This window comes from Buteo buteo, chromosome 7, assembly GCF_964188355.1.
Source record: "Buteo buteo chromosome 7, bButBut1.hap1.1, whole genome shotgun sequence".
Classification (NCBI taxonomy): Eukaryota; Metazoa; Chordata; class Aves; order Accipitriformes; family Accipitridae; genus Buteo; species Buteo buteo.
The window spans coordinates 32,179,526-32,207,143 of NC_134177.1; the positions used below are offsets into that span (position 1 = coordinate 32,179,526).

The 27,618-nt window shown below is 53.9% G+C and overlaps 1 protein-coding gene across 4 annotated transcripts; it reads left to right on the plus strand.

The window, feature by feature from the left end:
* Window positions 1-896: 896 nt before the first annotated feature.
* On the plus strand, window positions 897-27,529 carry IGF2BP2 (insulin like growth factor 2 mRNA binding protein 2). 4 transcript variants are annotated; one of them, XM_075032228.1, is made up of 18 exons: window positions 897-1,143; window positions 1,706-1,766; window positions 11,827-11,875; window positions 12,257-12,308; window positions 12,898-12,961; window positions 15,489-15,561; window positions 15,694-15,761; window positions 19,892-20,026; window positions 20,460-20,582; window positions 20,865-21,000; window positions 21,201-21,329; window positions 22,270-22,293; window positions 23,758-23,826; window positions 23,986-24,102; window positions 24,374-24,448; window positions 24,693-24,824; window positions 25,128-25,241; window positions 25,838-27,529. In XM_075032228.1, the coding sequence occupies exons 1-18, from the start codon at window positions 954-956 to the stop codon at window positions 25,931-25,933; spliced, it is 1,707 nt and encodes a 568-aa protein (XP_074888329.1). In that variant the 5' UTR covers window positions 897-953; the 3' UTR covers window positions 25,934-27,529. The 4 variants fall into 4 exon arrangements, with proteins under 4 accessions (XP_074888329.1, XP_074888325.1, XP_074888327.1 ...); XM_075032224.1 differs by having other exon boundaries at window positions 900-1,143; window positions 15,489-15,761; XM_075032226.1 differs by having other exon boundaries at window positions 901-1,143; window positions 15,489-15,761; window positions 22,273-22,293.
* The last annotated feature ends 89 nt before the right edge of the window (window positions 27,530-27,618 follow it).

Genomic DNA, 27,618 nt, shown 5'->3' on the forward strand with positions numbered 1-27,618 from the left:
AGCAGACGAGGCAGGTCGTGACACTAACTCTTGGTCACTTGAGGACATCCTTCAGCAGAGCCCCCGAAAGCCAAGTGCCCCAGAAGCTACAGCAGCCATCTACCACCGAGCTGAGAACGTGCAAAACTCAGCGCTGGGGTGTCAGAACACCGGCTTGCCGTTTCTTGAAGCGTTTTGGACGACGGGCTCGCACGCAGCCATGGCTGGCCGGACCTCGGTTGGGGTGGGTTTGCGCACTCGTGCTTCCAAAAAAGACAGGCTTTTATTTATTTACTGACTTTTTTTACCTCGGCTCCTTAGCGAGAGGGTTTCCGTCTCCCCGAAGGAAACTCCTCAAGGGGTTTCAAGCGTGATCTGCCGGCAGGACGCCGGAGCTGGGCAAACTGTTGGCGATGGGGCGCGATGGGTTTAAGGGCAGAGGCGATGGGGTGTGCGCGCAGGCAGGGCCGGATCTCCTGACCCCCTCCCCAGGAACAAACGACCTGAAACGGCTTCGACCCCGCTCCGGGGGTCTGCGGGCCCCCGCTGGAAGCCCCCTCTGCCCAGGCTAGGCAAACCACCCGCCGGCCCCCCACCCCGGGGAGGGGAGCTGCCCCCCGCCGCCGGTTCCCCACCCGAGGCGGGGCCGCCCCGGCCCGGGCCCAGGGCGGGGGTCCTGCCGTTCCACCTGCTCCCGTAGCCCCGACGGGGCGGCCCCGGGGCCGGGCGCCCCATCCCGGCGGGCGGGGGCGGCGGGCTGGGCTCGGCGGGCTGGGCTCGGCTCCGCCCGCCGCCCGCCGCTCTCGCAGGCTCCTGCGGGGCTGGGGCTGGGGCTGGGGCAGGGCGGGTGGCGCAGAGCCGTACCCTCCCGTCCCCGCGTCTCTACCGGCCACCGAGGGCCGGGAGGAGCCGGGGGGGGGCACTTTGGGGGGGGGTGGGGTGGGGTGGGGGTGGGGGGGCGGCGTGCGCTCCCCATGAAGCGACGGAGGATGAACAAGCTGTACATCGGGAACCTCAGCCCCGCCGTCACCGCCGACGACCTCAAGCAGCTCTTCGGGGAGAGGAAGCTGCCCCTGGCCGGCCAGGTCCTGCTCAAGTCCGGCTACGCCTTCGTGGATTACCCGGACCAAAACTGGGCCATCCGGGCTATCGAGACCCTCTCGGGTAAGCCAGGCGCCGCAGCCGCCCCCCCCACCGCGCCGGTATCCCCCCCCGGCTCCCCGCCCTCCACCCCCCCCCGCGGGCCTCCCCCCCCCCCCATTCCGCTGGGGCTCCCCCATCCCGCTGAGCCCCCTCCCCGGGCATCCCCGCCGGTCCCGTCCCCCGTCCCCCCCCCCTTCCCTCCCTCCTTCCCGCGGCCGCTCCGGCTCTTTCCAATCTCGGGTATTTTTCGCTGATTTTTTTCTTCGATTTTATTAAGAGGCGACCGGGCGCGGAACCCCCCGACCCATCACCCCCCCAGCACCCTCTCCCCTTCGGGGACCATTTTACGAGGTGCCCTGCCCCAACTCACCGGGGGCGCGGAGCAAAGGGCGGTCGAAGGGGCGGCTGGGGGCCGCCGGCGGCGGCGGCTGGGGAGGCGCGGGCAGAGCACCGGCAGGGCGGGTACGGGCGGGCCGGGGGCCGGGGGGGTGGGGGTGGGCTTTGGGGGGGGCCGGGGGGGAAAGGAGGGGAGGGGAGGGGGGCTGCCGTGGGGGTGATGCTGAGCGCCCCGCCGTCTCCGCAGGGAAAGTGGAGCTGCACGGCAAAGTGATGGAGGTGGATTATTCCGTGCCCAAAAAGCTCAGGTAACCCCCCCCCGCCATCATCCCCCCACCCCCAGCCCGGCTCGGGGAGGGGGGGAAGCTCCGGGGTTAGGGTTGGGGGGGGGGGGGGCGAGCCCCGCCGGGTTTTACTTTCGCTCCGGAAAGCGGAGGCGGGGGGGGGGGGGGGGCAGCTCCCGGCCCACGGCATCGACTCCCACGGGGGGCCCCGGGGGTGGCAGCGTCCTCCGTGGGTCCCGTGGGTCTGTCCCGTCCCGTCCCCCCCGGTGCGGGACAGCCAGGGGCCTGGGCGGGCGCTCCCCGCCGGTGTGGGTGAAAACCAGCTCTTTTTGGTTGTTTTTTTAGGTTTCTTGGTTTTTTTGGGGGGGGGGAAGCCCTTCCCCACCCGCACTTTGTCCTGCGGGTGGCTGGCGGGGGTGGGCTGGGATTTACAGCGAGGGAGGTGGTATAGGTACACAGCAGTGGGGCTGCCAGCGCTGTCGGAGGATGTTGTTTTCAATAAGTAATTCAGCAATTTGCTCTTTCTTGATGCCTCTTTCCCCCTTTTATACTGCCGGAGGATCCAAAAAACTCAGCGTATTTCAATGTTGCGTCGAAGCGCGCCCTCTTATTTTAATCAGGTGTAGGGGAGTGCCGAGGCCAGACCGATGGGGACACGCTTGTTTAATAGAGAAAATAAAACCTGGGACCGCGTTGCGTAGCTGCCTCGTCGCAAGAGTTGTCGGGTTTTTTTCTCTCCCCCCCCCAACATGTGTTGGGATAAAAGGTCCATGCGCTGGCAAAACCCATCGGATGGTCCTGCTGGATAATTTGCTGCTGTTTGGCCTGGAGGTTTGGCCCATGATTGATGTTGGAGTATTAATTTGGAAATTACGGGGAGGTTGGGGCGGGGGGAAATGCTGTTGTGTAATTGAGGCTCTGTGGGGGAACGGCTCGTGCCCGGCATCACGTGTGCCGGAGCGGGATTTCTTCTTCGGCAGGGATCATACGCTATCTTACCTTAAAAAAATCTTCAAAAACAAGCAAAAAAAAAAAAAAAAAAAAAAAGAAAAAAATCCCAGCTGTAATATTTCTAAGCTAAATCTCTGCAGCAGCCTTAGGCTGGTCTGCCGATGACTTTTTAAGAGCGATGGAGCCAGAAATTGGGAGTTTGAGAAGATAGTACGGACCCTGGACTCGACCTTTACCATCTATGAAGGGGATGTAAACAAGGAATTCATCTTTACCTAAATTTTCCATTGGGCTGGGGTGCTGCTACTTTTCCTTCTGAGTTTTAAAAGAAAAAAGACGTTTAAACAGCCCAGAAATAAATGCTGATTTATTTTGCATCAGTCTCTTTTCAGCTGGCTCCAAGTTTTCTATTCCAGCTCGGCTCCCAAATTTCCTTAGATTATTGAGATCTAATTTAAGCTGATATCCTTTTTTCACAGTTAAAAAAAATACATTCTGCCTTTTATTAATATATCCAGTTAGAGGGACCATGCCTTTGCCCCAGTAGATGATAGATTTTATTTTTATAATGTGATTTTTGGCAGGGAACAGAGCCTCATGTGGTCATGTTTTAGTCCTGTCCCCCCTTTTAAATTTGTAGAAAATCCAATTTTTGGAGTTGCAGCTGAATCCCAAAGAGGCGCTGAGATTTGGGGGGGGCTGAAATGGTAAAATCCCCCAGTTATTTAAAGTGAGTTTGTTTTTTAGTTAGGTTTGGGGAACCCGAGCCCCTCTCGGCTCTTGTCCCCCAACATTTCTGCGTCATGGGGATGGGAACCAGGAGGTGCCGATGCCTGGCGCTTCCCCTCGGCACCCACCTGGAGTGCTTTATTTTTATAACCAAATCTAATATAGATATATTTTACCAATGTATTTATACGTGTATATGTAGGGTTTGATAAGAAATGGGCTGGAAAACACCTCTGACATCTCGCTGCTGTAGGTAGGGGAAGGGATTTCTTCGAGGTGCCGCTGGGAGTTGCTGGCAGGGGGTTGTTTCTGTTTCTCTGAAGGCACGAATTAAACATGACGGCGGTGGGAAGGAGCATGAATCCTGCCTGCTCTGCCTCTCATGAGTTAAAAATCAGCCATTCTGCTGCCATGCAAATGGTTTGGGCTCCTATAGGAAGGATCCAACAGTGTCTCGATTGTTTTTTGGTTTTTTTTCTCTTGTATATGCTGGATTGTGCCTTGGAGAATTAAAGAAAAAAATCACCCTCTTTTTCTTTTTTTAATCAACTTGTAAAAATTTTAAATTAATTTTTAAATTGATTTTTAAATTCAGCAAGAGCAGAGAGCACTTTTATTTGCTTAAAGCAGGGCGATGCAATCCCGCTTCAAGAGTATTTTGTACCCAGAGTGTGGCGGTGAAGGAAGCCCCAGCATCTTTCCTCTTAAAGATGGGTTGTATATCTCTGAGGTCTTTGAAAATCCTGTTAATGGGAAAAAAAGATATAAAAAAAAATTTAGGATTGGTTCTGAAAAATGCAGAGTAAAACACAGCCACCCCAATGCTGACTTTTATCCAAGGATTGGATAAAAATGGTGAGTTTAATAAGAAGCGGGGATGTAGCGAAGCCCCATTTAATGTCTCCAAACCAGTGAAATTTTTGGGTTCCTGAGTGCGAAGGTGCCTTTTAATTCCTGCCTCTGCTGTAATTTTGAGCTATGAGAAATAAAAGTACAAGAGACATCTATCTGAACAGCATGGAGGGGCAGGCTGTTGGAGAGAGCTTGGGCTGGAAAAATAATATTAAGTTAAGTTAAATCTATAATATTAATAGTAATAATTTTTGCTATTTTAGTAAATGGCAAAACTTCGGTGGTTTTGCCCCGGACAGCAGTTGCTGGAGGGGTAGCGATGAACATGCCTGCCCGAGCAGCATTGCTGGGGGTGATTTTATGGGATCTGCAGGATTTTCTCCTATTTCAAAAGGAATTACCCTTAAATAATTTTCTTCTCTTGAGCATCAATTCAGTTCTCATGTCCGCGTATTTTAGCTTTATTTGTTTGTTTGTTTATTTCTCCCTACCCCCTTGTTTTTAAACCCAAAATGCTGGTGACGTTAAGGCTCGGAATAAACGTACAAGCCCTTTTGTCTCCCCATGGGCAGCCCATCTTTTCTTTCCTTATTATTAATTGTTTGTTGTCAATGAGATGCTTAATTAGGGGAGAGGAAGTCCTCATGCAAACCACTTGTTTTGCCAGGAAAAGTCACCAGCACCTATTTGCTCGCGTGTCTATAAATACACACGAGGAGCAGTAAAAATACTCTCGTGGCTCTCCAGTTCTCATATCTCTAATTTAAAAAAACTATCTCTGATTTTTAGAAAAATCAGAGAAACCTAAAGAGCAAGAAGAGATTTTTTTCCAGCTGCAGCGTGGGGAGGGTTTGCTTTGCTTTGCCAAGGGAATTAAACTTGCTGGAAATTGTCTTGTCTATGATATATGTTGGGTTACACTGGACTGAAAATTGAATTCGGAGTGCTGAAAGTGGGGCTGCTCTCAGTCCTAGTCTGGGTTTTAAATAAATAAATAAATATATAAAGTATCTTTTAGTTTCTTTTATATTTATATAAATTAATAATGTCTCTTTTAGTATTTAAAGTATTTAGTATCTTGTGTGTATCTCTAACATACGATATACATAAAGAAACTACATATAACAAGATACCTTATATATATATACTTCTACTGTATATAAAAAAGATACTTTAAAATATATATTTATATATATTAAAAAAGAGACTTCATATATTTTTATATCTATATATACATAAATATGACATTGCCAGGGCGATGCAGGTCGCATCAGGCGTGGGAAGCCCCCTCCTGCTGCCTGCTGGATGTGCGGCAGGTTTCCCATAGGTCTTGGATGCTGTTCTCTATGGAGCTGGCCAGGAGAAACCTCGTCGAGCTTATCCTTTCCTTGATGGCCTTCCTAGGTGTGATGCCATCGCTCATTTTATCTATTTTCAGGTGTGGGTAAACTGGGAGCTGGTGGCATTTCAGTTGGTTTATTTTTCTTTAGCCACCTTTTCGCTTGGCTCTTCGCCACCCTCGGGGATGGGAGCGGGGCGACACTGGGAATGTGGGGATAGGAGCGGGGTGATGGCAGGGATGTGGGACAGCATGTCGGCTCGGGGGATGCAAGGGGGTGACTGAGGCCACACCGTCCATGCCGTAGTATGCTGGGATGCTTCTTGGTACCACTGTGAAGCCTTACCTGCGTTTGGAGGTGTTGAGGAGAGACCAAAGCCAAAAGGAAAATAATACATGAATATTAATCATTAATTACCTATTACTTTTGTCAGTTTAGAGTTCCTCCAGTGGTGTGAACTTGCCCTTCTGCCCCGTTGGGCATCACGTTGATGCCCTGCCTACCCCTACTCACTGTCCGTTGGCCCTCCCTGGAGAGAGGCGGGTGCCGGGGCTGGGGGGGATGGTGGGGTGGCTTTGGGTGCCAGAGGAGGGGAGCACGTCTGGCCAGCTGCAGCAACCTGCTCCTGCACAGGGCTTGGTTTTCCCCTTCATCCCAATGCCGAATGGGGATGCAGGGGGTGGCTTTCCCGCGCCTCCTCTTTTTTTTTTTTTTTTTTTTTTTGCCCCATCTTTTTTTTTCTCCTTTTTTTTATTCCCCACTCTTCCCCCCCCCCGACTTAATCTTGAAAAGCTGTGACAGATGGGACATTATTTCCCATTCATCCCTATTGTTAATACATCCCCAGCTCATGGGGAAGTATCAATCATGTGTCCTCGCTGTTTCCCCCCCTCCCTGCTCCGTCCCTCGGCAGGTTGTTCATCCTGCGGAAGAGGACAGGGCTTTAACGTGAACGGATTTTAATTCCTTAAGAGCGTCAAAGGCAAAGCCCCTGGGCTGGGAGGGGAACTGGAGCAGACGCATCTGCGGTGCTCTTGGCAACTGGTTGAAACTGGGGCAGCTCTTTAATGCTTATCCAGCCTGGCGCTGACGGAGCTGTTGCTCATTAAGATCCGCTGCTGGATTGCGTTGGGCGAGAGCAAAACTTGTCAAGGATGACCCCAATAGACTGAAAAAAATTATATATGATAATCAAGAGACATGAACCCAACAGATGCTTTTCTTCCCTGCCCGGTTAGGGCAGCGTGCCTGTCTTGGGCTCTAAGCTGCTGGGTCTGAAAAATTCAGGTGGGACTGAGTTTGGTCCCTACCTGATGATGAGCATCACCTTTTGTAGATGTTTTCTGACCTGGGACAAGTATTTCATAAAGCAGACAGGGCCACCGGGGAGACAGTTGGTTTCCAGCATGTTTCCCCTCTTGTTTTTTTCCCCAGTTCTCTTGAAAACTGATTTTTATTGAAAGCAGGAGCTGCCAGACAGTGTTTTCCCTGCCCTCAGTACTGATCTGAGGTGGAAGATGGCTTTATTTTAGTAAGATATTACAAAGCCTGACTAGAAAAAAAATCTTCTTCTTTTTTTTTTTAGGGCAGAGAGGTGAAGCGTCCCTTACATACCATTGGAAGGCTTATATTTAAACCAGTGAAATTGAGTTTCTAGTGCCCAAATGCATGTGGGAGGTGAAGCCCCTCTGGAGCAGGAGACCAGGGGATGGTGGGAACGGTGGGTGGTCCATGGAGCTGCAGCCTGATGGGCAGGGAAGGATGGGCAGATGCAGGGAGGGCTCGCAGAGGTTGAGCAGGGAGTCTGGTGGCTTGTTTTCATTTTCTAGCTTTGTCTCATCTTTCTTATTCTCAGTCCCTGGATTTTGGGGGTGGCTGTTATCTGCTATTTCCCTGGGAGCTACGGGAGGGGTAGCCATGAAGCCACGCGAGTGCTGCTGCTTACCTGGGCTGCTGGAAAGGGGAGAGATGTGCCAGAAAACCCCCAATCCACCTGATTCTGGGGAGTAAACCACAAGTTTTAAGGCATCTTCTGGTTTATCTCTTGATTTCAGCAAGTACAGACATCCGGCACGTGGCACGTCAAGCTCTCGTTCATAGGCATCAGCTGGTGATGCTGGCAGTGCACGGGTGGCTGTGGGTTTTCTGTCCCCTTTCCCCGCAGGGTTGCGATGTTGACCTCGCAATTTCGGTCTAACGGATGCGTGAAATATAGCACAGCTCCATTGTGGATTATTTCACGAACCCAGCTTACAGCCTCGCTTGCTTAGAGAGCCAGCTCCTTCGTCCTGCCTGTGATGCCGGCCAGCGCACGGTACCTAAAACCCAGCTCTGGGGTGGAGGAGATATTTCCTCCTCAAGCCAGAATAGCTGCTAGCAAGCAGGACCATTTTGGGTTGAATTTAGAAATCAAAAAAGCAGGTGAACCTATGTAAATCTGGTTTCTTTAGCACTTGAAGCTGATGCTCGGTTGCCGCTGGGCATTTTATCCTGGGCTGGGCACCGAGATGTCTGATGGGCATGTGCAGGTAAGGAAGAGCAGGAGGGTGATACAGAAAGATAACAGCTCTCATGGTTATCTGATGGCAGCTCACTACAGCAGGGCTAGTTGCACCACGTGATTAAGTATTTTTCCACAAACTGTGTGCCTGTAGTTACTGGTTATTATGTTTTGGGGTTGTTTTTTTTTTTTAAATTCCTACCAGCCTGCTGCAAAACAAGTTGGGTGAAATGTGGCTGCTGCCTTTGTCACGAGGTCCCACGCTGAGGGTTGTGTGTGTGTGCTGAAATCAATCTCCTGTCTCCCAGGTTTTGGGAGGAGCAAGGAAAATGAAAATAAAGGGGTTTTCTGCCCCAGAGTCCTCCCAGGACCAGTGTTGGAGGAGGGTGGCCTAGAGCTTTGCTGCCCTGTCCCGCAGGGACCAAGCGTGGTCCATGCCCCAGCTCTGGGAATAACACATCTATCCATTATGGCCCCGGATATACATCCATCACTCTGTCAGTGATGACCACGCGTGGTCCAGCACTGCTTTAACCAGGTGGGGAATTACAAGAGCTATAAAAAATACCCCCAGTAAGAATAATAACCTTATTTTAAATGCTGAGTGGTGATAATGAGCTGCTGGGAGACCTGCCAGGTGGTGGGGGTGAAGCCTTGAGTACCGTTTGGGTATCTTTAGGTGCTCTGCATCAGCTCTGATGGATGCTGGAAGTGGGAATATGCTGTAGTGTCCTGTTGAGAAGTGGGCTTACGTGGCACCTTGCTGTGGTCCTTCTCTTTGAGTGTTTTGGGAGGTGGGTGAGCAGTCCAGAGGGGTGAGGCAGCACCTTGGGGGACCGGGACTGCCCTGGCATCTCCCTTGGCAGAGGTGTAAGGAGACGATGGCCCTGGTGCCATTTAATTCAAGGCAGAGGCTTTTCTAGAGTCGCTGCCGACACCGTCCCTGGCATCCAATGCGTCCCCTGGGCTGCTGGGCTTCGGTGACGGGGTGAGCTGAGCCGAATGAACCCCAAAAGGAGAGCAACTTTTCCGTGGTCCAGCCTGTGGCATCCCGCGGGCACAGATGGTTCCCAGGCTGGGGGAGGTGGAGGATGGTTGTAGCGATGCTTTGGCTTGCAGCTGAGTGGTGGCATCTTGGGATAAGGCAGGTTGAAGGGGCACACCCGTTCTGTTTGGGGGCTGGAAGGTGGTAGAAGTAACTGGGCAGCATGTCCGACTCAGCCAGTGGGGGGAGGCCAGTCCTGGGCTTCAGTTGGCCTTTTGGAGCCAAGAAGGCCTTTTTCCTGGAAAGCGTTCAGGTGCCGATGGTTTGGTGCTTGGGCTGGGATTTGCTCGGGCAAACTGGCCTCACAGCGTGCATCTGGAGCAGGATGCATCTCTTGGAGCAGGCAGGAGTGGTCCCCCTGGGAGCTGAGCACCTCCCAGGACTGGACCTGGGCATCTTAAAATAGCCCTTTTGAGAAATGTTGGTGGGTTTCAAAAATGAAACGTTGTCCCATTTTCTGGAGTGGGCCCTGCAGAGCGGTTGTACTGGGAGCGGCAGTGCGGTGTCAGCCACGGGCAGGTGACAAGGACAGGCAAGAGAAGCGTTCAGGCTGCTGGTGAGTAGTGCAAGATCGTCATTGCCATGGTCCTGCTTGGGCCAGGTCCTCCTTACTGCCTCCTTCCTGGCGTGGGGTGGGAATGGCCTGGAGATGGGGTGGGGGGGATGAATCTCGCTGCTTGCCTTGCACGGATCTTACAGCTGTGTGCCCAACCTTGGTGGCAGCTGGGGACAGAAGGAGTCCATGGCTGCTGGAGAAGAGAGGTTTGATAACACCGCAGGAAAGCGCCATTTTTTCTGGCTCTGGCCTCCCTGCTTTTTTGCAGTGACCGATTTCTTCTGTTGGGCAGAGCCATCCCTGCAGAGACACGCAGCACAGCGGGCAGGTCGTGAACTGGGCAGGGGCCGGTCTGGAGAAGCCATCTGTCAAACCCACATGGGGTTTTATAGAGCACACCTCCTTAGTTGAATGTGAGCGTAGGGTTGTCCGTTGCTGATCATACCGCTGACTGAACCTGTTCGAGCAGCCCCAGGTTACTGCACGTATTCACCAGCATCCTTACAGTCATGTTGCTCGTGCTGCGCCCCGAATTCATGTTTCATGAGGCAGATGGTTGTCCATCACAAGGTTCTGGTTGTCCTGCGCTATTAAATCAGGAGCAAGCGGAGCATGCTGCTGCTGTAGACGCAGAAGGATTGTGTCTGGAGCACGCCAACCTCCAGCGCTGCGGTGCACGGCTCTCCCCAGGCCTGGCTGCTTTGGGTCTGCATGAAAGCCAGCCTTTCCTCTGGTTCTCGCTGCGCCCCATGTTTCCTCCCTGTTCCTGGTGTTTGGCCCCAAACTACCTGAGAAACTCTTTATCTGCCAAAATTGGTTGCAGGGGCTCAGAGTGTGCCTGTGCAATGAGCAGCGAGTGTGGGGACCAGCCTTGCCGCTTGGGCCAGAGTTTGATGGTCTCATTTTCCAGCTGTTGAAGACCACTGGTGGAATCAGGGTGTTGGTGGTTTGCAGGCAAGCAGAGCTCCTCCCGCCTCCTCCTGCAGGGCTCATTCTGCAGGATTTGGCCCAAAGCCCCTGGGGTGTTGCTGGCCATCAGCTGGGGCTGCTGGTGGTTGCTTGCATGTCCCCACGTAGCGTTCAGGCTGGTGGTACCAGTCCTTCCAAGCATCCTCCTTGAGCTCATCACAAGGAAGGGCAAAGCTTCATAAAACCTGCTTCCAGCTGCCAGTTGGCTCCCGAAACCCAGCTGTGTGCGGGGGGTGGCTCGGTCGGAAAACTCATCCCTGATGTTGGGAGAGGTGGTCTGGCTCTGCTCGGATCAGAACATTAGAGCTGGACCAGGTGAGAACACAGGACACCGCTTTGGTTGGAGCTGATTGCCTACAAGCAGGATTATGAATGCTGATCTGGGTGGATGATGGATGAGTTCAGGGCTTGGCTGGATCCTCCATGGACTTGGCTGTCTCAAAACTCCCCACTGCCCAAGCACATCTTCTTGCAGGCAGGCTGGGGAGGCCGTTTGGTGGCCATTACCTTTTGGGAAGCCTTTGCAACGCTTCCTGTGTATCCATGCTCCAAGGCTGCACCACAGCGAGGTTGGGATTGCAACCGCTGTGAGGTTGGGAGGGCAACCAGGCAAGGTTGGGTATGTTGGCCATCTCAAAGGGTAGGCCTCCTAGGATACGTATTTAGGTTTTCCCCATGGAAAGCAGCCCCACTTTGCTGGGAAGTGGTAGACATCAGCAGGATGCACTTTTGGAGAGCCCCCCTCAAGGGATAGCAGGGCTGGCCATGGTGGGTCTCGGGGTCCTGTCCCCCTGACCCCACACAGCCGGTCAGCCTGGGGCAGTGCGGTCAGAGGTGTGTATGCATCCCAGCCGTGCCTGTGTGGCCATGACTCTGCGTAGGCTCGTTTCAGGAGGTTTCCTTGGAAACCCAGCAGCCGGCATGAGGAAGGAGCATTCCTGAGACAGCTTTGGGCCTGGCGGGTGGTGACCAGGGCAAGGCTGGGAGAAATGGCTTTCCCTGGGGATGAGCTGCTCCAGCTCGGCTTGGGGAAGCGGGATGCTTCGGCAAGCTCTCACCGGCTGCCGCCTGATACCCAGAAAGCTTTTGCTGTCCTGCTGTGGCGTGTCTGCAGACCCTAACCTGGGGCTTTGTCTTTGCAGGAGCAGGAAGATCCAGATCCGAAACATTCCCCCCCACCTGCAGTGGGAGGTAAGAAGTGGATGATCCTAAAAACACCCCATTCATCTCCTCCTGCATCAGTCATGCCGAGCAGTGCAAGCTGTGCAGCTGGAGTGTGTGGTCTGCACGCAGGCCAACCTTCACCTTCCCGGTAACCCCAGGAGGGAGATGGAGCGTGAACTGGGCTCCATCTCCTACCTGCTTGTGGGTCCTGGAGCCGTGGGGCAGCTTTGAGCAATAGGGCATCATTAGGATAATGTGATGCAAGCGGGTGAAGGCATTTGAGCAGCTGGGTGACACTGGCTCTTTGGAGGGTGTCTGTGGGTGAAGCAGGCTCTTCCCCTGCCTACTGTCTGTCCAGCAGCCTCTCCTGTCTGCCTCACTTGTCCTGTTTGCTGCTCTCTCCCCCAGGTGCTGGATGGTCTGTTAGCTCAGTATGGGACGGTGGAGAATGTAGAGCAAGGTAAGATGGTCCAACATGATCCTCCTCTGTGCAAAAGTCCCAGTGCTGCTCCCCAGCTCTGCCCACACCGGAAGAAAACCAGTGGCATGAAACCTGGTTTTCCAGTCATTGGTACTGGGCTAAAATGGTTTTCTCTTTGGATACAAGCCTGCTGGCAGAGGTGGGGCCACCTGTCCGGTGGTGGAGTAGCACGGGCCATCTGTCCTCCATCCCCAGGGCTTCTGCTGCTTGCTGGTAAATTGAAAAAGAACAATTGTCCCTGCAAGCAAAAATGATCCAAGTGTTGTTTGGGGTCTGCTGGTGGATCGGTGATGTCTGGCCGTGCATCCTCCTTAGCAAGGGTGGCAGGATCCAGCCTTGGCACCTTCTGGTCCTTTGCTGGCCCAGCCCAATCCTTGTGCTGGGAGAAAATACAATGGTGTATGAGCGTGCACCCTGCGCAGTGGCCGGGGCCGTCCTTCATGGGACAGGGGTTACCCTCCCACCATCCCCACCTGCATACCCCTCCAGGATGTACCAGGGGCCGGGAGCATTGGCAACGTCTCTCTCCTCCCCTGCTCTAACGCTCCTTCTCTTGCATTTCCCCCAGTCAACACAGACACAGAAACAGCCGTTGTCAACGTAACGTATGCAACTAAAGAAGAAGCAAAAGTGTAAGTGGGTTTTGTTTTGTTTTGTTTTGTCCATGTTTTCACACCACCCAAGCTTTTCCTGAAGAATCCCAGGTATCTTCCAGGCTTCTTGTCTTCTCTCTAAGCCTCCTTGGATTGTCTCTAAGCTCTTGCAGTGTAAGCTTCAAGTGCCTTAAGGGCTGTCTGTGTATCTTCTTGGGATACAGCAGGCAGATGTTGGTTTTATCTTGAGCTGTGTCATCTCGCGCATCTTCTGCCAGCAGTCTTCTCTTAGTCCCACCTCTGAGCGGTCTCCTGCTCTCTCCCCTCACGTGGGAGATGGGGTTTCTCGTGATGCCCCATCATAACGTGCATAGGCACCACTGGACCAACTTGGGGCCATCAGCCCTGTGGTTGTCCCCTCTTCCTCTGTGCCTTCTCCTCTTGTCCTCAAGGGGCGCCCATCTTGCAGTTCCCTTTGGACACTGCCCTTCATACAGGGTCCTCTGCAGGATCACAGTGGCCTTGTCTTCAGGGAGCAAAGCGCTCTAGAAAGCTGAGGGTCAGGTCAAATATACAGTTTGTCAAGGAGTCGTCTTCCCAGGTTGGAAGGCCAGACCTAAACTGGGAATGCACAGGATTAATCACCGGTCTGACCACTCAGCCCAAGCTGCTGAAGAGGTGGAACCTGGTGAAGGAGGTGGGAGAGATGGCGAAGAAACGCTGCGATGATGGGAGATGTAAGTACCCTCCACCATTTGGGGAAAATTCAAGTTGGAGACCAAAATATGCAGAGACTGTTACCTCCTGCTTCTTGGAGTCAAGAGAAACCGGCTGGTCGACTTCTAAAAGGCGGTCGAAAAGTTCTTCTGCCATGAACAAGAGAGGGCCTTTGGGTGGATGAATAACTGGTTAGAGGAGGTGAGGGTAGCCCAGGGGTCTGTGGCCGGTTTCTGCAGGGGAGGGAGAGCAGCAGAGGGTAAATCACCTGCATTTTGTGCAGAGGAGTCGTAAAGAAATGCCACCCATCAACAAAAACTTTAAAAGGACAGAAAAACCCAATGAGGCTGTACGTCAGTGCAGTAGGGCTGCGTGAAGACATGCTTAAAGATTTATCATAGACAGCAGAGGAGAAAACATACAAATTAGGGGTTATTTCAGAAATGCAAGGACTATTTCAAGCAAAACGCTTTGTTACAGGCTTGTAGAGACACTAGCCCTGTGCTAGAGACCAGCCCTAAGTTAGCTATGAGTAAGTAGTGAGCACATCTCATACTTAGTGGCCAGAATATTTTTGATATGACCAAGAGCCAGAGAGACCCTGTGCAAGGAAGAGCCTTTGCCAGAGTCCGTTTGCTGATGGACATTGCAGCAACTTCCCATCTGAGTTGACCCATCACGAGATTGCACTTGTGAGGACAGAAATGGGGAGAATGATCTGCTGGTCCAAAAGGTCAGAGGAGGGTCCTTGTTGTGCCTGTTGGGGTGGCCATGCTGGGCGTGCTCCAGCCTTGGCTGGCCGGAGGAAGGTGCCATGGACCACAGAACACGGCATGAGCTGCTGTGTCTTGGGATGTACAGCAAGAAAGGAAGACAAAGAGTCTGACTGACACAGCAGTGCTTGATGGTTTGGGGTAAGAGGCTTCAGGGTTAGAGTAGGCACCATGATTGGTCGCATCCAGCCAGACTGACACCTGTCTTAGGTGGTGCTCAGCAGCTTGACGCAGAAGTGAGCAATGGGAGGAAAGACCAGGGTGGTTTGTGGGTATGTGTGTTTGGTTTAGAGCGTCTTGTGATAGAAGCAGATGAAAGGAAGACATCGGTGGAGAAATCGGACTGCTGGGCAGTGTGCTGATTTTGGAAAGGGATGGCGAAGCTGCAGAAGTCCTCTGGATATGAAGTTCAGGCCTGGCAAGGAGCTGCTTGCAGTGGTGCATTCATATGCCTGCCTATAAACAGCCAAAGCGAGATGTGGTAGGAAAGCAGGAAGAAGTATAGCTGAAGCCGTTGCCACTCACAGAAGTCATTGCAGACTCCAGCATGGCTGAGCATTGCACCGCCAAGGATGGGCTTGGGAGGATGAAGAGTCTAGGTGCTGAACTCCCAGCCTCACCGAGCTCAAAAGGGAATTGGGGTTCCTGACAGAGGGACACCATGTGCCAGGTGCTTCTTGGAGCAGTGGCTCTTGCTCAGAGCCCATCCGTCACCTTTTGCACATCCAAAAATTCGGCAAGACTGTTTCCGTGCTGTGTCACAGCTTCTGGCCAGTGCTTTCCCCAGGTGAAGTAGCAGATCCCCAGGTTGGCATCTCATCTCTGCTGTGGGGAGACAAGCTGTGTGCCAGCCCTGGCATCACCCTCATGGGAGGGGACATCGTCCCACCACGCTATGGGTCTTGCTCCGCACAGGAGCTCTGGCTTCCCGTGACCACCTTCTCCAGACTGGGAAGGGAGGAAGATGCAGGGTTGGGGAGGGACCACAGTCTACAAGGGCAAGTGCTGGGGGTGTCGGAGGGGTACCCATCCCCGGGAGAGCCCCTCACCACCCTCTGAATCTCCCTACCTTGCAGAGCAATTGAGAAGCTGAGCGACCACCAGTTTGAGAACTATTCCTTCAAGATTTCCTACATCCCGGATGAAGAGGTGAGCTCCCCTCCGCCCCCCCAGCGATCCCGCCGCGGGGGCCACTCTTCCAGGGAGCGGGGCTCCTCCCCGGGGGGCTCCTCGCAGCCCAAACAGCTCGATTTCCCACTGCGGATGCTGGTGCCCACGCAGTTTGTTGGTGCGATCATAGGAAAGGAGGGCTTGACCATAAAGAACCTTACTAAGCAAACCCAGTCCAAGTAAGTACATCGAATGGTTTTGTTTCCTTCCGTAGGGTGCTGTAGGTCCCCGGCATGGGTCCTCCATGCATTTGGGGCTTTCGAGTGCCAGCCAGTGCTGTTTTCTTGGGGTGCAGCCTTCATGGGATGGTGGCAGAGCCCATGTCCTGAACCGTTCCTGCTGGCCAGGGTGGTCTGGGTGCGGCAAGAGGGGGTTGCACGTTCAAAAAGGCCAGGAATGGGTTTCTAAAGTCTAATCACAAGAACGGCTGGGGACGAGGCTTTATGGAGAGATGGCAAGTTTGCGGGTAAAATGCTGAAGGGGGGATCCTAGGTATAGCAGTCGGTGCCTGCACAGTCTTTCCCCTTGGGATTTGCTCATCCCACAGCACCCCTTATGGGCTGGAGCTGTTGTAGGGGGAAAGGGGGCACCGTGGGAGTGCTGCCTTGAGAAGGATGGGCTTTTCATAATTGTTCAAAGCCTTTTTTTGCAATCTAACAGTTTTCTTTTTGAAGAAAAAAAAAAAAGGGGGGGTGGGGGGGGACTGTCTTGCCAAAGTTTTCCGTGTTTCTCTTGTCAATGTTCACATTGATTTCACCTCTGATTTTCTGCATGGTTTTCCTGCATGGTTTGTTCCTGCCCAGATTTGTTTGTGTTTAACCCAAAGCTGTCTTCTCCCATGCTCATCATCCTGAACCCGGTGATCCCACAGGACATAGGACTCCTGTACCAGAACATCCTTCAGGGCGTCCTAGTTCTCAGAGAAGCTTTTAGAGGCAAATTATTTCATAATAGCACGTCCACTTGAGCAGGAGGTAGGAGGACGCGCCGCTCCGCAGCTGAGCGAGCCAGACCCCAGTGTTGGGTTTGCAGGAAGAGGTTTGTACGGAAAGGGGGCAGATGTGTAGGGAGAGGAGCCCTTTGAGCCCAGCTAGCCCTAGAGTATGGCCACCTAGTAGCTGTGAGCTGGTCCTGGTTGGCCACAAGCCCTTCTTCTCCAGGTGAGTCCCCTTGTGTGATCAGCAGTGGGTGTAGCTGTGACCTTGCCACCCAAGACTGGAAGGTTGCCCTTTGCAAGTCCTGAACCTGGTGAGGAAGGTGGGAGGCACTGGCTGCCGGTTTCTGCTGACCACAAGGCCAAATGCTGCTGCCTGGGGCAGTTTCTGCCGCTGAGCTGTCCCTTCTTGTGGGTTGGCTCCCTGTGCCTGCCCCGAAGACCTGGTGCCGTGGAGAAAGGCCATGCTCCGTGCTCTCACCTCTCCTGACCTGCCCAAGGAGGCTATGTGCCATAGCGGGCCACCAGCTTGGCTCCAGCCTTGGGCAAGAGGGACCTCATGCACCCGGCCCAGGCTGTCACAGGAGACCATTGTCTTCAGTTTGGGGTGTCAGCCCCCAGCTCTGTCCCTGCTGAGGCCACCCTCACCCACCAGTGTGATGGTCCTGAGGACAAGGGTGCTGGTGACATCCTGTTGCCCGGCCCTTGCTCCTTCCCAGAGCAACACTGGGTCCTGGATTCTTCTGGTCATGTAGGACTTCGCCCCTGTCTCTGCACACAGTGATGCCCAGAGATGCTCCTGAGCTCCAGGGGACAAAACTCTCCCCAGGTTGAGCCATCTTCTTCCTTGGCTGAGGAGGGGCCCAGACCAAGAGCCCACCACACCAGACAACCTTCCACAGTGATTGCAGCCCTTGTAACTTGATGAGGAGAGGGCCATTGCTACCAAGCAGACTTGGGGCCAGGTTAACCCTACATGCACATGGTACCGTCCACCTTGAGAGGGCCGTCCCTCATGGCCACTGCTCTCTGAAGCGTTCCCACCTCCCCCACCCCCCATAAGGTGTCTTGGAGGTTTTTGCTGCTGCACCATGGGCAAACCTTCCCTGTCCCTGTCCCACCATACCTGTTGTCAGCTGCTCCAGTCTCCGTTGCCTGCAGCACTCTGGGGTCCCAGGCAGCTGGTGATGGGGTGAGGGTCCCCTTCTCCATCCTCCCTTTGGAATGGAGCTGTGCAGCAGCAGCACTGGGATGTGCTGGGAAGTCCAGAGCCCTCCTCCACCCTCCAGCTCTTTGGGGTGGGACAAGCCTGAATGCAGCAGCCCCTTACTGGCACCCCATCTTCTCTCTGCAAATTGAGCTGGTGCCTGCACAGGGATGGCTTGGAGATCAGCCAGAAACCTGGCCCGTGTCCCTCTCCTGGGCTTGTCCAGGGTACTCGTCACTTCAGTGCATCCGTTCAGGCCGTTTGTGGCTCTTGGCCCTTCTTCCATACAAAAGCTCAGCTGCATGCTCCATCTCCACCAGCCTCAACTGCTCATGGGTTCAAGAAGCTGCCTGACTCCTGTCTGTGGGGTTTGTTGGGGCAGCCATGGATTCCTCATCGGTTCCCCCACAGCTGGGAGCGTCAACCTGGTGTGACATTGCAGCACTGCTCTGGAGCACAGGCCTATCCTCGCCTCTTGCGGCATGTCGTGATGGGTTTGCCTTCTCCTTGGCGGGAGGGGTGGCAGTGGGTGTCCCCGCGCCTGCTGGGTGCTGCCTCTGAAGGAACAGATCCTCCAAGTCAACCTGATGGAGCTCCACAGCTGGGAGCACCTTAGAGGGTGTCATGCAGCATGCAACCGGGTCACAGTGTGCTGTAGACATAACCAAAGGGCAGGGAGAGCTCGGCGGTGCTGGTTTCTCCAGCACTTCTTTGCACAGTCCAAGCAGGACCAGTCTCCTGCCTGAGCAGCTCTGAGATCTGGAGAGATGTAGCCTGCAAAGAAGATCAAACTCTGTCTTCGTTCCTGCTTCAGTGCTCCGATGAAACCACCCTGGGGTGCCTTTTGAAGCTGATGGCGTAGGCTCTTCCCTTATCTCAGGGAAGGTTCACCCAGCCGCTCCCCCTCTACCTGTAGACGAAGCATCCTTGTTCCTAATGCACTGGTTCATGAGCTCCTGGAAAAGTTGACCTGTGCAAACCCGCTGTGATCCTGCAGCATTCAAATCTGGTGCTGGTTAAGAGTGATTCTGCACCACAACCCTTGGCCTTGCATGCACAGCAGCACCCATGAATGATGCCAATCAGGATGGGGATCTCTTATGAAAACAGAGACGTAGCTGGAGGGCACCGTGTTGGAGCTGATGGTGATGCCACCATCACCAGATGATGGAGCTGATGCCACCACGCTGGTGGCATTCATTGAGTGGCTGAGTGGCCACTAGTGCACCTTCTCAGAAGATCTGGGCCCGCCCAGCCCTGGCTCCAGCAGTCACAGGGACACTGAGGTGGTGGCCGATGGCAGGATGGCCGCATGGCATCACCCTCCGGTGGGAAGAGTGTGTGGACTCACATGGAGAAGATGAAAAGGTTGCTTACCCCTGTTCTTCAAGACGCACGGTTGATGTGCGGGAGTCTCCTACCCTGCTTTCCTCTCTCCCTCTCTCTCAGGGCCTTTGCCAGGTATGGTTGAGCGGTGAGGAGTGAGCTGGAGGCACGTGCCTCCTCCCCGCCATGAGCTGAGGGGAGGACCAGAGGAGCTAGAGCACGGTCCCTGCCGGTGCGCAAGGGAGAGCTTTCTGGTCTCCCACGGAAGGGCGTGAGTACAAGCGCTGTTGTTGCCGTGTGCCTCCGTGTCGTGACAAACGCTGCCTACGGGTAAGTTGTCTCTCCGTCACGAACGACACGCAACGGTTGTGGCAGCCGCTGGTTGCTGGACAGCCTCGGGTATTGTGCAGAGAGAGGTTAAGGTTGGAAGGGACCTTTGGAGACCTCTAATCCAGTCTCCTGCTCCAATTGGGACTGGCATCAATGATGATAGACCAGGTTGCTTAGAGCTTTGTCCAGTTGAGGATTTGTTCTCTCCCCTCTTGATGCATCATTTGACATTGATTGATATCCCTCAGCTCCCAGGCAGACCTCAGGTCATAAAGGCAAACATAGCTCAAATCTGATCTAAACCAACTGAAGCGAAACACTGCCTGGGCTTGCATGAGGCCAGGTGATGGTAGATGTACATCAGCGAGACCCAGGTTCACCCCAAAGATTGAGCAGGTGTTGAAATGAGCTTTTCTGTGAATAGCAAGCTCAGCTCCTGAGCTCTCAAAAGCCTTTGTGTGACGCGAAACGCATCTCAGGGGGCGTTCTCTCTGCTGGTTGTTTCACCATAGGGTTGACATCCATCGGAAGGAGAATGCCGGCGCTGCTGAAAAGCCCATCACCATCCATGCCACGCCAGAGGGGTGCTCCGAAGCGTGTCGCATGATCCTTGATATCATGCAGAAGGAGGCTGATGAAACTAAATCGTAAGTGCCCTGGCTCAGCAAAATGGGCAGGTTTGGTGGAAGGGAGGTAAATTCACCCATCAGTGGAGAAGAAGCCATCTTCTGTCACCTCCCACCCCCTGAGGAAACTGCTGGCATCCAGAGTTTCAGGATAGGGTTGTAGGTCAGTTAATAACATCTCCATGGTGTGGTTGACAGTGCTGTAGAGACCAGAAACTCAGGTGGGTCCAAAAACCATGTAGATAAACTTGGAGAACAAAAGTCCATGAACTATAGATGTGCCATCAGGCTTGGGAAGTCCCTGAGTTCCCGTTCCCCAGAAACTGAGGAGAGACAGTCATGGGAAATGGTGGTGGTTCTTCTGCTCCTTCTACCACATCATTAGTGGCAGTTGCTGGAAATTGATTTCCTGGCCAGATGGACCTTTTAGATTTTGTTTTTTAATCCATTTTAGAGCAGAAGAGGTTCCCTTGAAAATCCTAGCACACAACAGTCTGGTGGGGAGGTTGATTGGCAAGGAGGGCCGCAACCTCAAGAAGATCGAGCAGGACACAGGCACGAAGATCACCATCTCCCCGTAAGTCCTGGTGAACACCAAGCCATCCCCCTCCATCAAACACAGTACGGGCAGCGCTGGAGCCAGAAAATGGAGCAGTTGCATCTTCCCATGCATGTTCCCTATCCTGGTTGGGCATTCCGCATCCCAGGTGGATGGTGGCATTGGACAGGGAGAGGATGTGGGGTCCCATGCTGTCTTGGGAGGGACCCTCATCTTTGATTTGAGTTTTCCTTTTTTTTTTTTTTTTGACTTGGGGGGAAAAAAAAAATAACTGCATCTCTGGATTTATCTGTGGGGTAGTTTGCAGGATTTAACCATTTATAACCCGGAGCGGACCATCACGGTGAAGGGCAGCACGGAGGCATGCTCCAATGCCGAAGTGGAGATCATGAAGAAGTTGCGAGAAGCTTATGAGAACGACGTCGTGGCTGTCAATGTAAGCTCCCAGCCCTGCCGACTGGGTTGCCTTCTGCTTCAGAACCTCTGCTGAAGTGGCCAGAAGAAAATTGAGGGGGGCGGGCATTGATCTATTACAGCAAGGGTTGGCCCTCACTCATCATGTCCACAGTATATGGCAAGAACCCCAAAAACCTCACTCCGCCTTTTACATGTTTCTTCATGTCTTTGCTTTCACAGCAACAAGCCAACCTGATCCCAGGACTGAACCTCAGCGCTTTGGGTATCTTCTCAACAGGGCTGTCCATGCTCCCGTCTACCCCAGGGGCCCGAGGGGCTGCAGCGGCCGCCCCGTACCACCCGTTTGCAGTAAGTGCAAGAGGTTTTGGAGTGCAAGGGATGTGTTCTTGGGGGCAGAGTGGTCTCTAGACTCTGCTGGTGTAGCTCTTGGGTGTGGGTGGACACTGTAGCTATAGGAGCCATCATCTCATGGGGAACCATGAACAAGAGGTCTGACTCTTGGCCATTTGGGGAAGATGCTCATCACAGCAGCAAAGTGGAGAAGATGCTGAATGAACATGGCTTGTCCCTCTGTGGATTTAGCTCCCCGGGAAGATCAGCTGCATGCCCATGTTGTGCTGAGCTCGGTTTCACCTGCGTTTTAAGGAGTGGCTGTGTCCCAAGCGTGCTGCTCTCTGAAGGTGGCTGGGGGCAATCTGTGCTGATACCGGCATGGAAAAACCATGTAGGTGGTCTTCAGTCCTGACCCCAAACCCACCGCTGGGTTGTGGTGGTGTGGATTTGGTTGTGCCCTGCAGATCTGGTCTCAGTGGGCACCTGAACCCGCTGGTATTGCTGCTGGGCGCGCGGAGCGTGGCGTGAACGGGGACGAGCAGCACACCCTGTGCAACTACCACCATCAGCTTCGATCCCTGCCTTAGCACCCGAAGGGCTGTACTTGCTGGGAGCTGATCTTCACCTGACTTCATAGTCAAGGGTTTTCCTCTTTCTTGGGGTGCTGTGGCTGCTGAGACTTGGGGCAAAGCAAGCTGGGGAAGCAGTTTCAAAACCACTGAGGTTGCATGCAGGCAAGGATGGTCCAGTGTCAGGAAAAGACGCCGGCCAAAGTGCTGACAGAGAAGGCCCATCCCCAACCCACTAGCACCTGCAGAGCACCCTTAGGATGACCAGGCTCTGTGGTCAGTCTGTGTTAGTCTCTCTAAATACTTATGCTGAGATGCTTTGGCTGCACGGACACTGGCGCGCGGGTTAATTTACTTGTGCTGTTTTCTTTTCCTGGCGACGCCAGCAGCAGAGCAGTCGGAGGAGAACGGTGAGTGCCAGGCTGGCGGTGCGGAGGGGTGTATGAGCATGATGTCGTGATGGCCCTGGAGGGCATCGAGAGGGTCGGTCGGTCTGTCTGTGCGCTGTCAGCCCGCAGAGGGGAGGATGCTCTGCCTGTGTCGCCCACCTGAGCGAGCACAGCCTTCAGGAAACGTCTGCTTGAGCGTTCGTTGGTGTGATGGAGAGGAGCTGGGCAGGTCTGAAGGGCAGTGGTCAGTGCGGGCTCCTTCACCCCAGAGCTTTGCATGGCCTTTTTCAAGCCACCCTGGCGACGCCAAGAGGAGCAATTGCTATCATTTTTTTTATAGTAAAACAAGGAGCTGGCAAGAAAACCTAGGAGGAAACCAGCTTGGCTTTGTGGCAGGTCCTTCCCCCCAAGTACTTTGTGTTTCACACCTCAGAGTGGTCATTTCTGACCATGTCTTCAGCAGGGCCTAGGGCCAGTGGCTGTACCTTAAACTATGGAGTTGTAGAGGCCTGGCAAGGATGGAGGATGAGGAAGGAGCCTCACGGTGAATGGGGGGAGCTGGGGAGGTGCAGCAGTGCCCACCCTGGCCATGAGGACAGGCTGGGCAGGAGTGGACACATTGGTGTAGCAGACATGGAGCAGCCCATGGACATGGGGAGCGTGAGCTCGGTGTGAGGAGGAGCACATAACCTCAGCGCAGTGGGTTGAAGTGGAGGGCTGGGAGCGAGAGCAGCGTCTGCCACAGGCAGGGCAGCTGGCTCTTTTCTGCTAACCATGGTTTGCAGGTAGCATCTGGTTGCACTTGCCCAAACCCAGAGCGGGAGAGAATTACATCTGCTGCCAGGAGAAGTGTCGGCTGTATTTGAGACACAAGAGTTGAAGAGGGCTGGGGTTGGGGTGCTGGCATGCACCCCTTGCTTTTGGCCATGGAGAGACCCACTGCTTTCTCCCTGTCCCCAGCCCAGGTCTTGAGAGAATGTCTTCTTCAGCCTTTGCTTTTTCTTCTCTTGGAACTGGAGAAGGGAAATGGTGATGGAAATCAGAGCCAAACCAGACGTTTTGCTTAGTTCTCACTAAACCCCCACTTCTCTACAGGGGACCGATGGTGGTTACAGCACGGTTTCGGCTTTCCATGGTTGCAGCTGCTCCGAAAGGCCGTAGGGGCCAGTTTTCTGCTGTAAACACTAGCAGGATACAGCCAAAAAAACAGCAGTGAGGAGCGACTGGGTGTAACTGGGAGTTCCCATCCACCTCCCAGTCCCGTTGCACTGTGCTGCAGGTGCAGGATCCAGGTTGCAGCTCACCCCAATGCACCCTTGGGTGCACCTGCGCTCTCCTGGAGGGGTTTTAGGAACTGAAGGGTTGTCCCCATGTCCCTGCGAGGCTCATGGTGGTGGCACGCTGCTCTGCATCGGGCTGGGGGTGGCTGGGAAGGGGCTGGCACATTGGGGGCGTCACTGACCCTCGTTTTCTCTCCCACCATAGAGCTCCTCGGCATACCTCTCAGGTCTGTACGGAGCCCCCCCAGCTGGTGCCTTCCCCCACCAGCATACTGTAAGTGTCCCAGCACCTCCCTCCATGAGATCTTCGCTCAGACACTGTGGGAGGGTGGGCATGTGGGCAGCTGCTGCCCTGGGATGCTGGCAGAGGGGGCAACCACCCCCCTGGTCCGGCTGGTCCTCTGACGGTCTTGCTCTTCCATGCCCTCACCAGCTGCCGGAGCAGGAGGTTGTGAACTTGTTCATCCCGACGCAGGCAGTGGGAGCCATCATTGGGAAGAAGGGGCAGCACATCAAGCAGCTGGCACGGTTTGCTGGTGCCTCCATCAAGGTGAGCAGGGCGCTGTGGGGCTGGTGCCGGGCTTTGTGCCTCAGTTTCCCCTTCCTACTGCCGAGGGCAGGAAATGGGAGCCCTTGGGGAGCGGTTTTGCTCCCCAAATTAGTAGAAACACAGTCCTGCAACACCCCAGTTATGATCCCTGCTTAGGTGGGAGGGGACGCTCCTGCATGGGGGGATGCCCCCCAGCACGGGGACGTCCCACATAGGGGAGGTCTTGCCAAAGCAGGGCCACACACATTCCTTCACCCCCATCCCTCCGCAGATCGCCCCGGCAGAAGGTCCCGACGCCAGTGAGCGGATGGTCATCATCACGGGGCCGCCCGAGGCTCAGTTCAAGGTGTGCTGGCCACGGGGTGGGGGGCTGTGGTTGGGGGGATGCTAAGGGATGAGTCGAGAGCATCCCTTTGGTCGCTGCCATGCTGCCAGCCTGGGTTCTGAGTGCCGGGGGAGCTCTTTGTTCGGCACCATGGTTTTGATGCTGGCAGACATCTGCACATCATTGCCCTTGAGGATGGAGGGCACCGCAGGCGCTGCCAGGACAGCTGCCTGCTGGTTTTACTTCCCTTATGTCTCCTCCCCAGGCCCAAGGGCGAATATTTGGGAAGCTGAAAGAGGAAAACTTCTTTAACCCGAAAGAAGAAGTGAAGCTTGAAGCCCACATCAAGGTGCCTTCCTTCGCCGCCGGCCGCGTGATAGGCAAAGGTGGCAAGACGGTAGGTGGGGGGTGCAGGGAGGCTCCCCTCTGCCCCAGAGCTGGGCATCACCCATCACCCCTGCCTGCCCCAGGGCGGGGGCAAAGCCCGGCTGCCCAGTGATCACAGCAACATCTTAACCCCAGCCCCGTGTCCTGGTGGTGGCTCTCGTTGGGTGGTGACCATCCCAATGTGGGGGGACAGGGTGCGACCCAGGGCAGCCTGGTGCTGTGTGCTGGTTCAGAGCCGGGGTGACACCAGTAGCAGAGGATTTTGGCTCTTCTGCAACAAAACCCATGCCCGGGGCTCTGTTGTTTGCTCCAGGTGAACGAACTGCAAAATTTAACTAGTGCAGAAGTCATTGTGCCACGAGACCAAACCCCGGATGAGAACGAGGAGGTCATCGTTAAAATCATTGGGCATTTCTTTGCCAGTCAGGTAAGGTTTGGCCGTGGCTTTTCTGATAGTCCCAGCCAGTTTAATCCACCAAGGTCAGCCGCCGAGCACAGCGCTGCCTGAGCATCCTGCTGCTCCAATTTGGATGGTTCCTGTGCCTCCAGGATGCACTAAAGGTGTTTTGGCAGCTCTCCCCAGCTGTTCTAGCATTAAAACTAAAGATTGGCTTGATTTAGCTAAAATATGTGTCTCAGACACTATGCGTAGTGGCACCTGGGGTGTGAATCGGCTCCTCCCTGGCATCAGTGCCAGCAGGGAGCTTCCGCAGGCACCCGCATCCCACCTTGTCTCCTGACTGCTTGAGCGGCACCCCAAAACTCAGGCTCTCGAGGAGTGACAGATGAAGCAGAAGTTAAAACCCTGCAGTGCTCCGCTCACAGCTGTGCAGGAGCAGAGCAGCTCCTTCTTGAGCACATCCTTAATTACAGCTGTGCCAAACTGCCTGCTTGTTCTGTAATTAAAAGCTTGGAGGGGGCTGAGCGGTGAGATGCTGTGTTGTGGCTGGGGGGGAACAACTGCTCAGGCTGCTTGCGGTGCCCACCCTGACCCCTGGTTCTTGCTCCCCCCCTTCCCCCAAGACTGCACAGCGCAAGATCAGGGAAATCGTACAGCAGGTGAAGCAGCAGGAGCAGAAACACGCTCAGGGAGCCCCAGCCTCGCAGCACAGCAAGTGAGGCTCCCGCCGTGCCGGCCAGCACCGCCCGATGAATGTAACCCCGCCGCTGCCATCGCCGGACCCCCCCCAGCAGGTCAGGGGAGCAAACCAAAGACCCCCCCGAGCCCACCCCCACTGCGGCCAGGGTGCTGTGAGGATGCGCAGCAGAGGGGTACAGGGAGGGCTCTCTCCATCCCACAGCCTCCCCCCTACTCCATCGCCTCCTGACGCTATCCCTTTAGTTGGACTAACATAGGCAGAGAGAGACATTTTTTTAATTTTTAATTTCCTAAAAGCCACCCGTTTCATCCAGGCACAGCTGGGGGAGCTCGCCCGGCGTTGGGGGGGGGGGGGGGGCTGCAGCGCACAGCATGGCGCTCACCGATTTTAGAATTAATATATCGATAATGAAACTAATGCTGATTTTTAAGTTTTGTTAAGTTGTTTTTTTTTTTTTTTAATTCTTTTTAAATTTCAAAGGGGTCGGGGGGAGGGGGATGTTTGTTTTTAGCAAAAGCAGGCTTTTCTAGAGTTTTAAAGAAAGGAGCTAGTCCATTGGTTCTCAAATGCACAGTAGAGCAGAGATGTAGGATTGCCAGCAGGGGAAAAAAAAAAAGAGTGTTAAAAAAGCAATTTCTTAAGGGCTTTGAGAAGAGCAGTGCCTGTATGAGCCAACAGAAGGGATACCGTCTCCTAAAAGAGGAATCTCTTTCACATGCCCTTTCCTCTTGTGCTTCACAGAGTCCAAAACTGGGGTTTGCTTCCATTCTGTCCCCCCTTTCTGACTGTCTGTCTGTCCATCCCCTCTCTCTTTCCATCACTGCCCAACACAGCCATGCTTGGCCCTAACATCCCCAGAAAATGATGGGCAGCACCAGCCCTGCCCGCTTTGGGCAGGGATCTTTTTCCTTAAAGATCGCTGTTGAAAGGAGAAGAGGGGAAAATGAGGGGAGGAAACAGATTTACAAGAGGTTTCAGCCCAGGGCTGGAAAAACAACTAGCAAAATTCTTTTAAAATTAAAAAAAAAAAACAAACCCCACACGCATAAACACAGACACACAAAAACTACCTCAGGTTTTCATACCTCAGCACCTTGCGCTTGTGTTTCCCTTTTAGAGATTTTGTATGCCTTGTAAAACTGATAGTTGGAGCATTTTTTTATTTTTTTAATAAAAAATGAGTTGGAAAATGATCTCGACCAAGTCAGCTGCGAGGCGGGAGAAGGAAACCATCCCACATGTCCCAGAGCTCTTCCGTAGTCTCCTGCTAGCTGAGAGCCAGTGGCCATTCCTTCAGAGAAAGCTTGAGAAATGTTTAAAAAGGAAAAAAAAAAGGAAAAAAAAAGAAAAAACCACCAACCATAAAAAAAGGTATAAAGAAAAAAAACAACCGAATGAACAAAAGGGGTGAAACCCGCCAGGCAAGAGGAGAGACGGGAGCAATATGCTGCAGACGGGTCCCATGCCACTGGCTGAGCGTGCCAGGGTGAGGTGCCGGTGCCAGCGCTGGACCCATGGGCTGTGATGCCACGTTTTCCTCTACTGCAAAGTGTTCTGTGAAAAACCAACCCAACAACAACCACCAAAAAAAAAAAAAAAAAAAAAAAAAGAGAAATATATCCAGCTAACACAAGCTTGAGCTTGCTATCTGTTGCTTTCTTTCGAGTGCCTTGCATTGGTCACAGCCAAGCTGAGATTTGACCA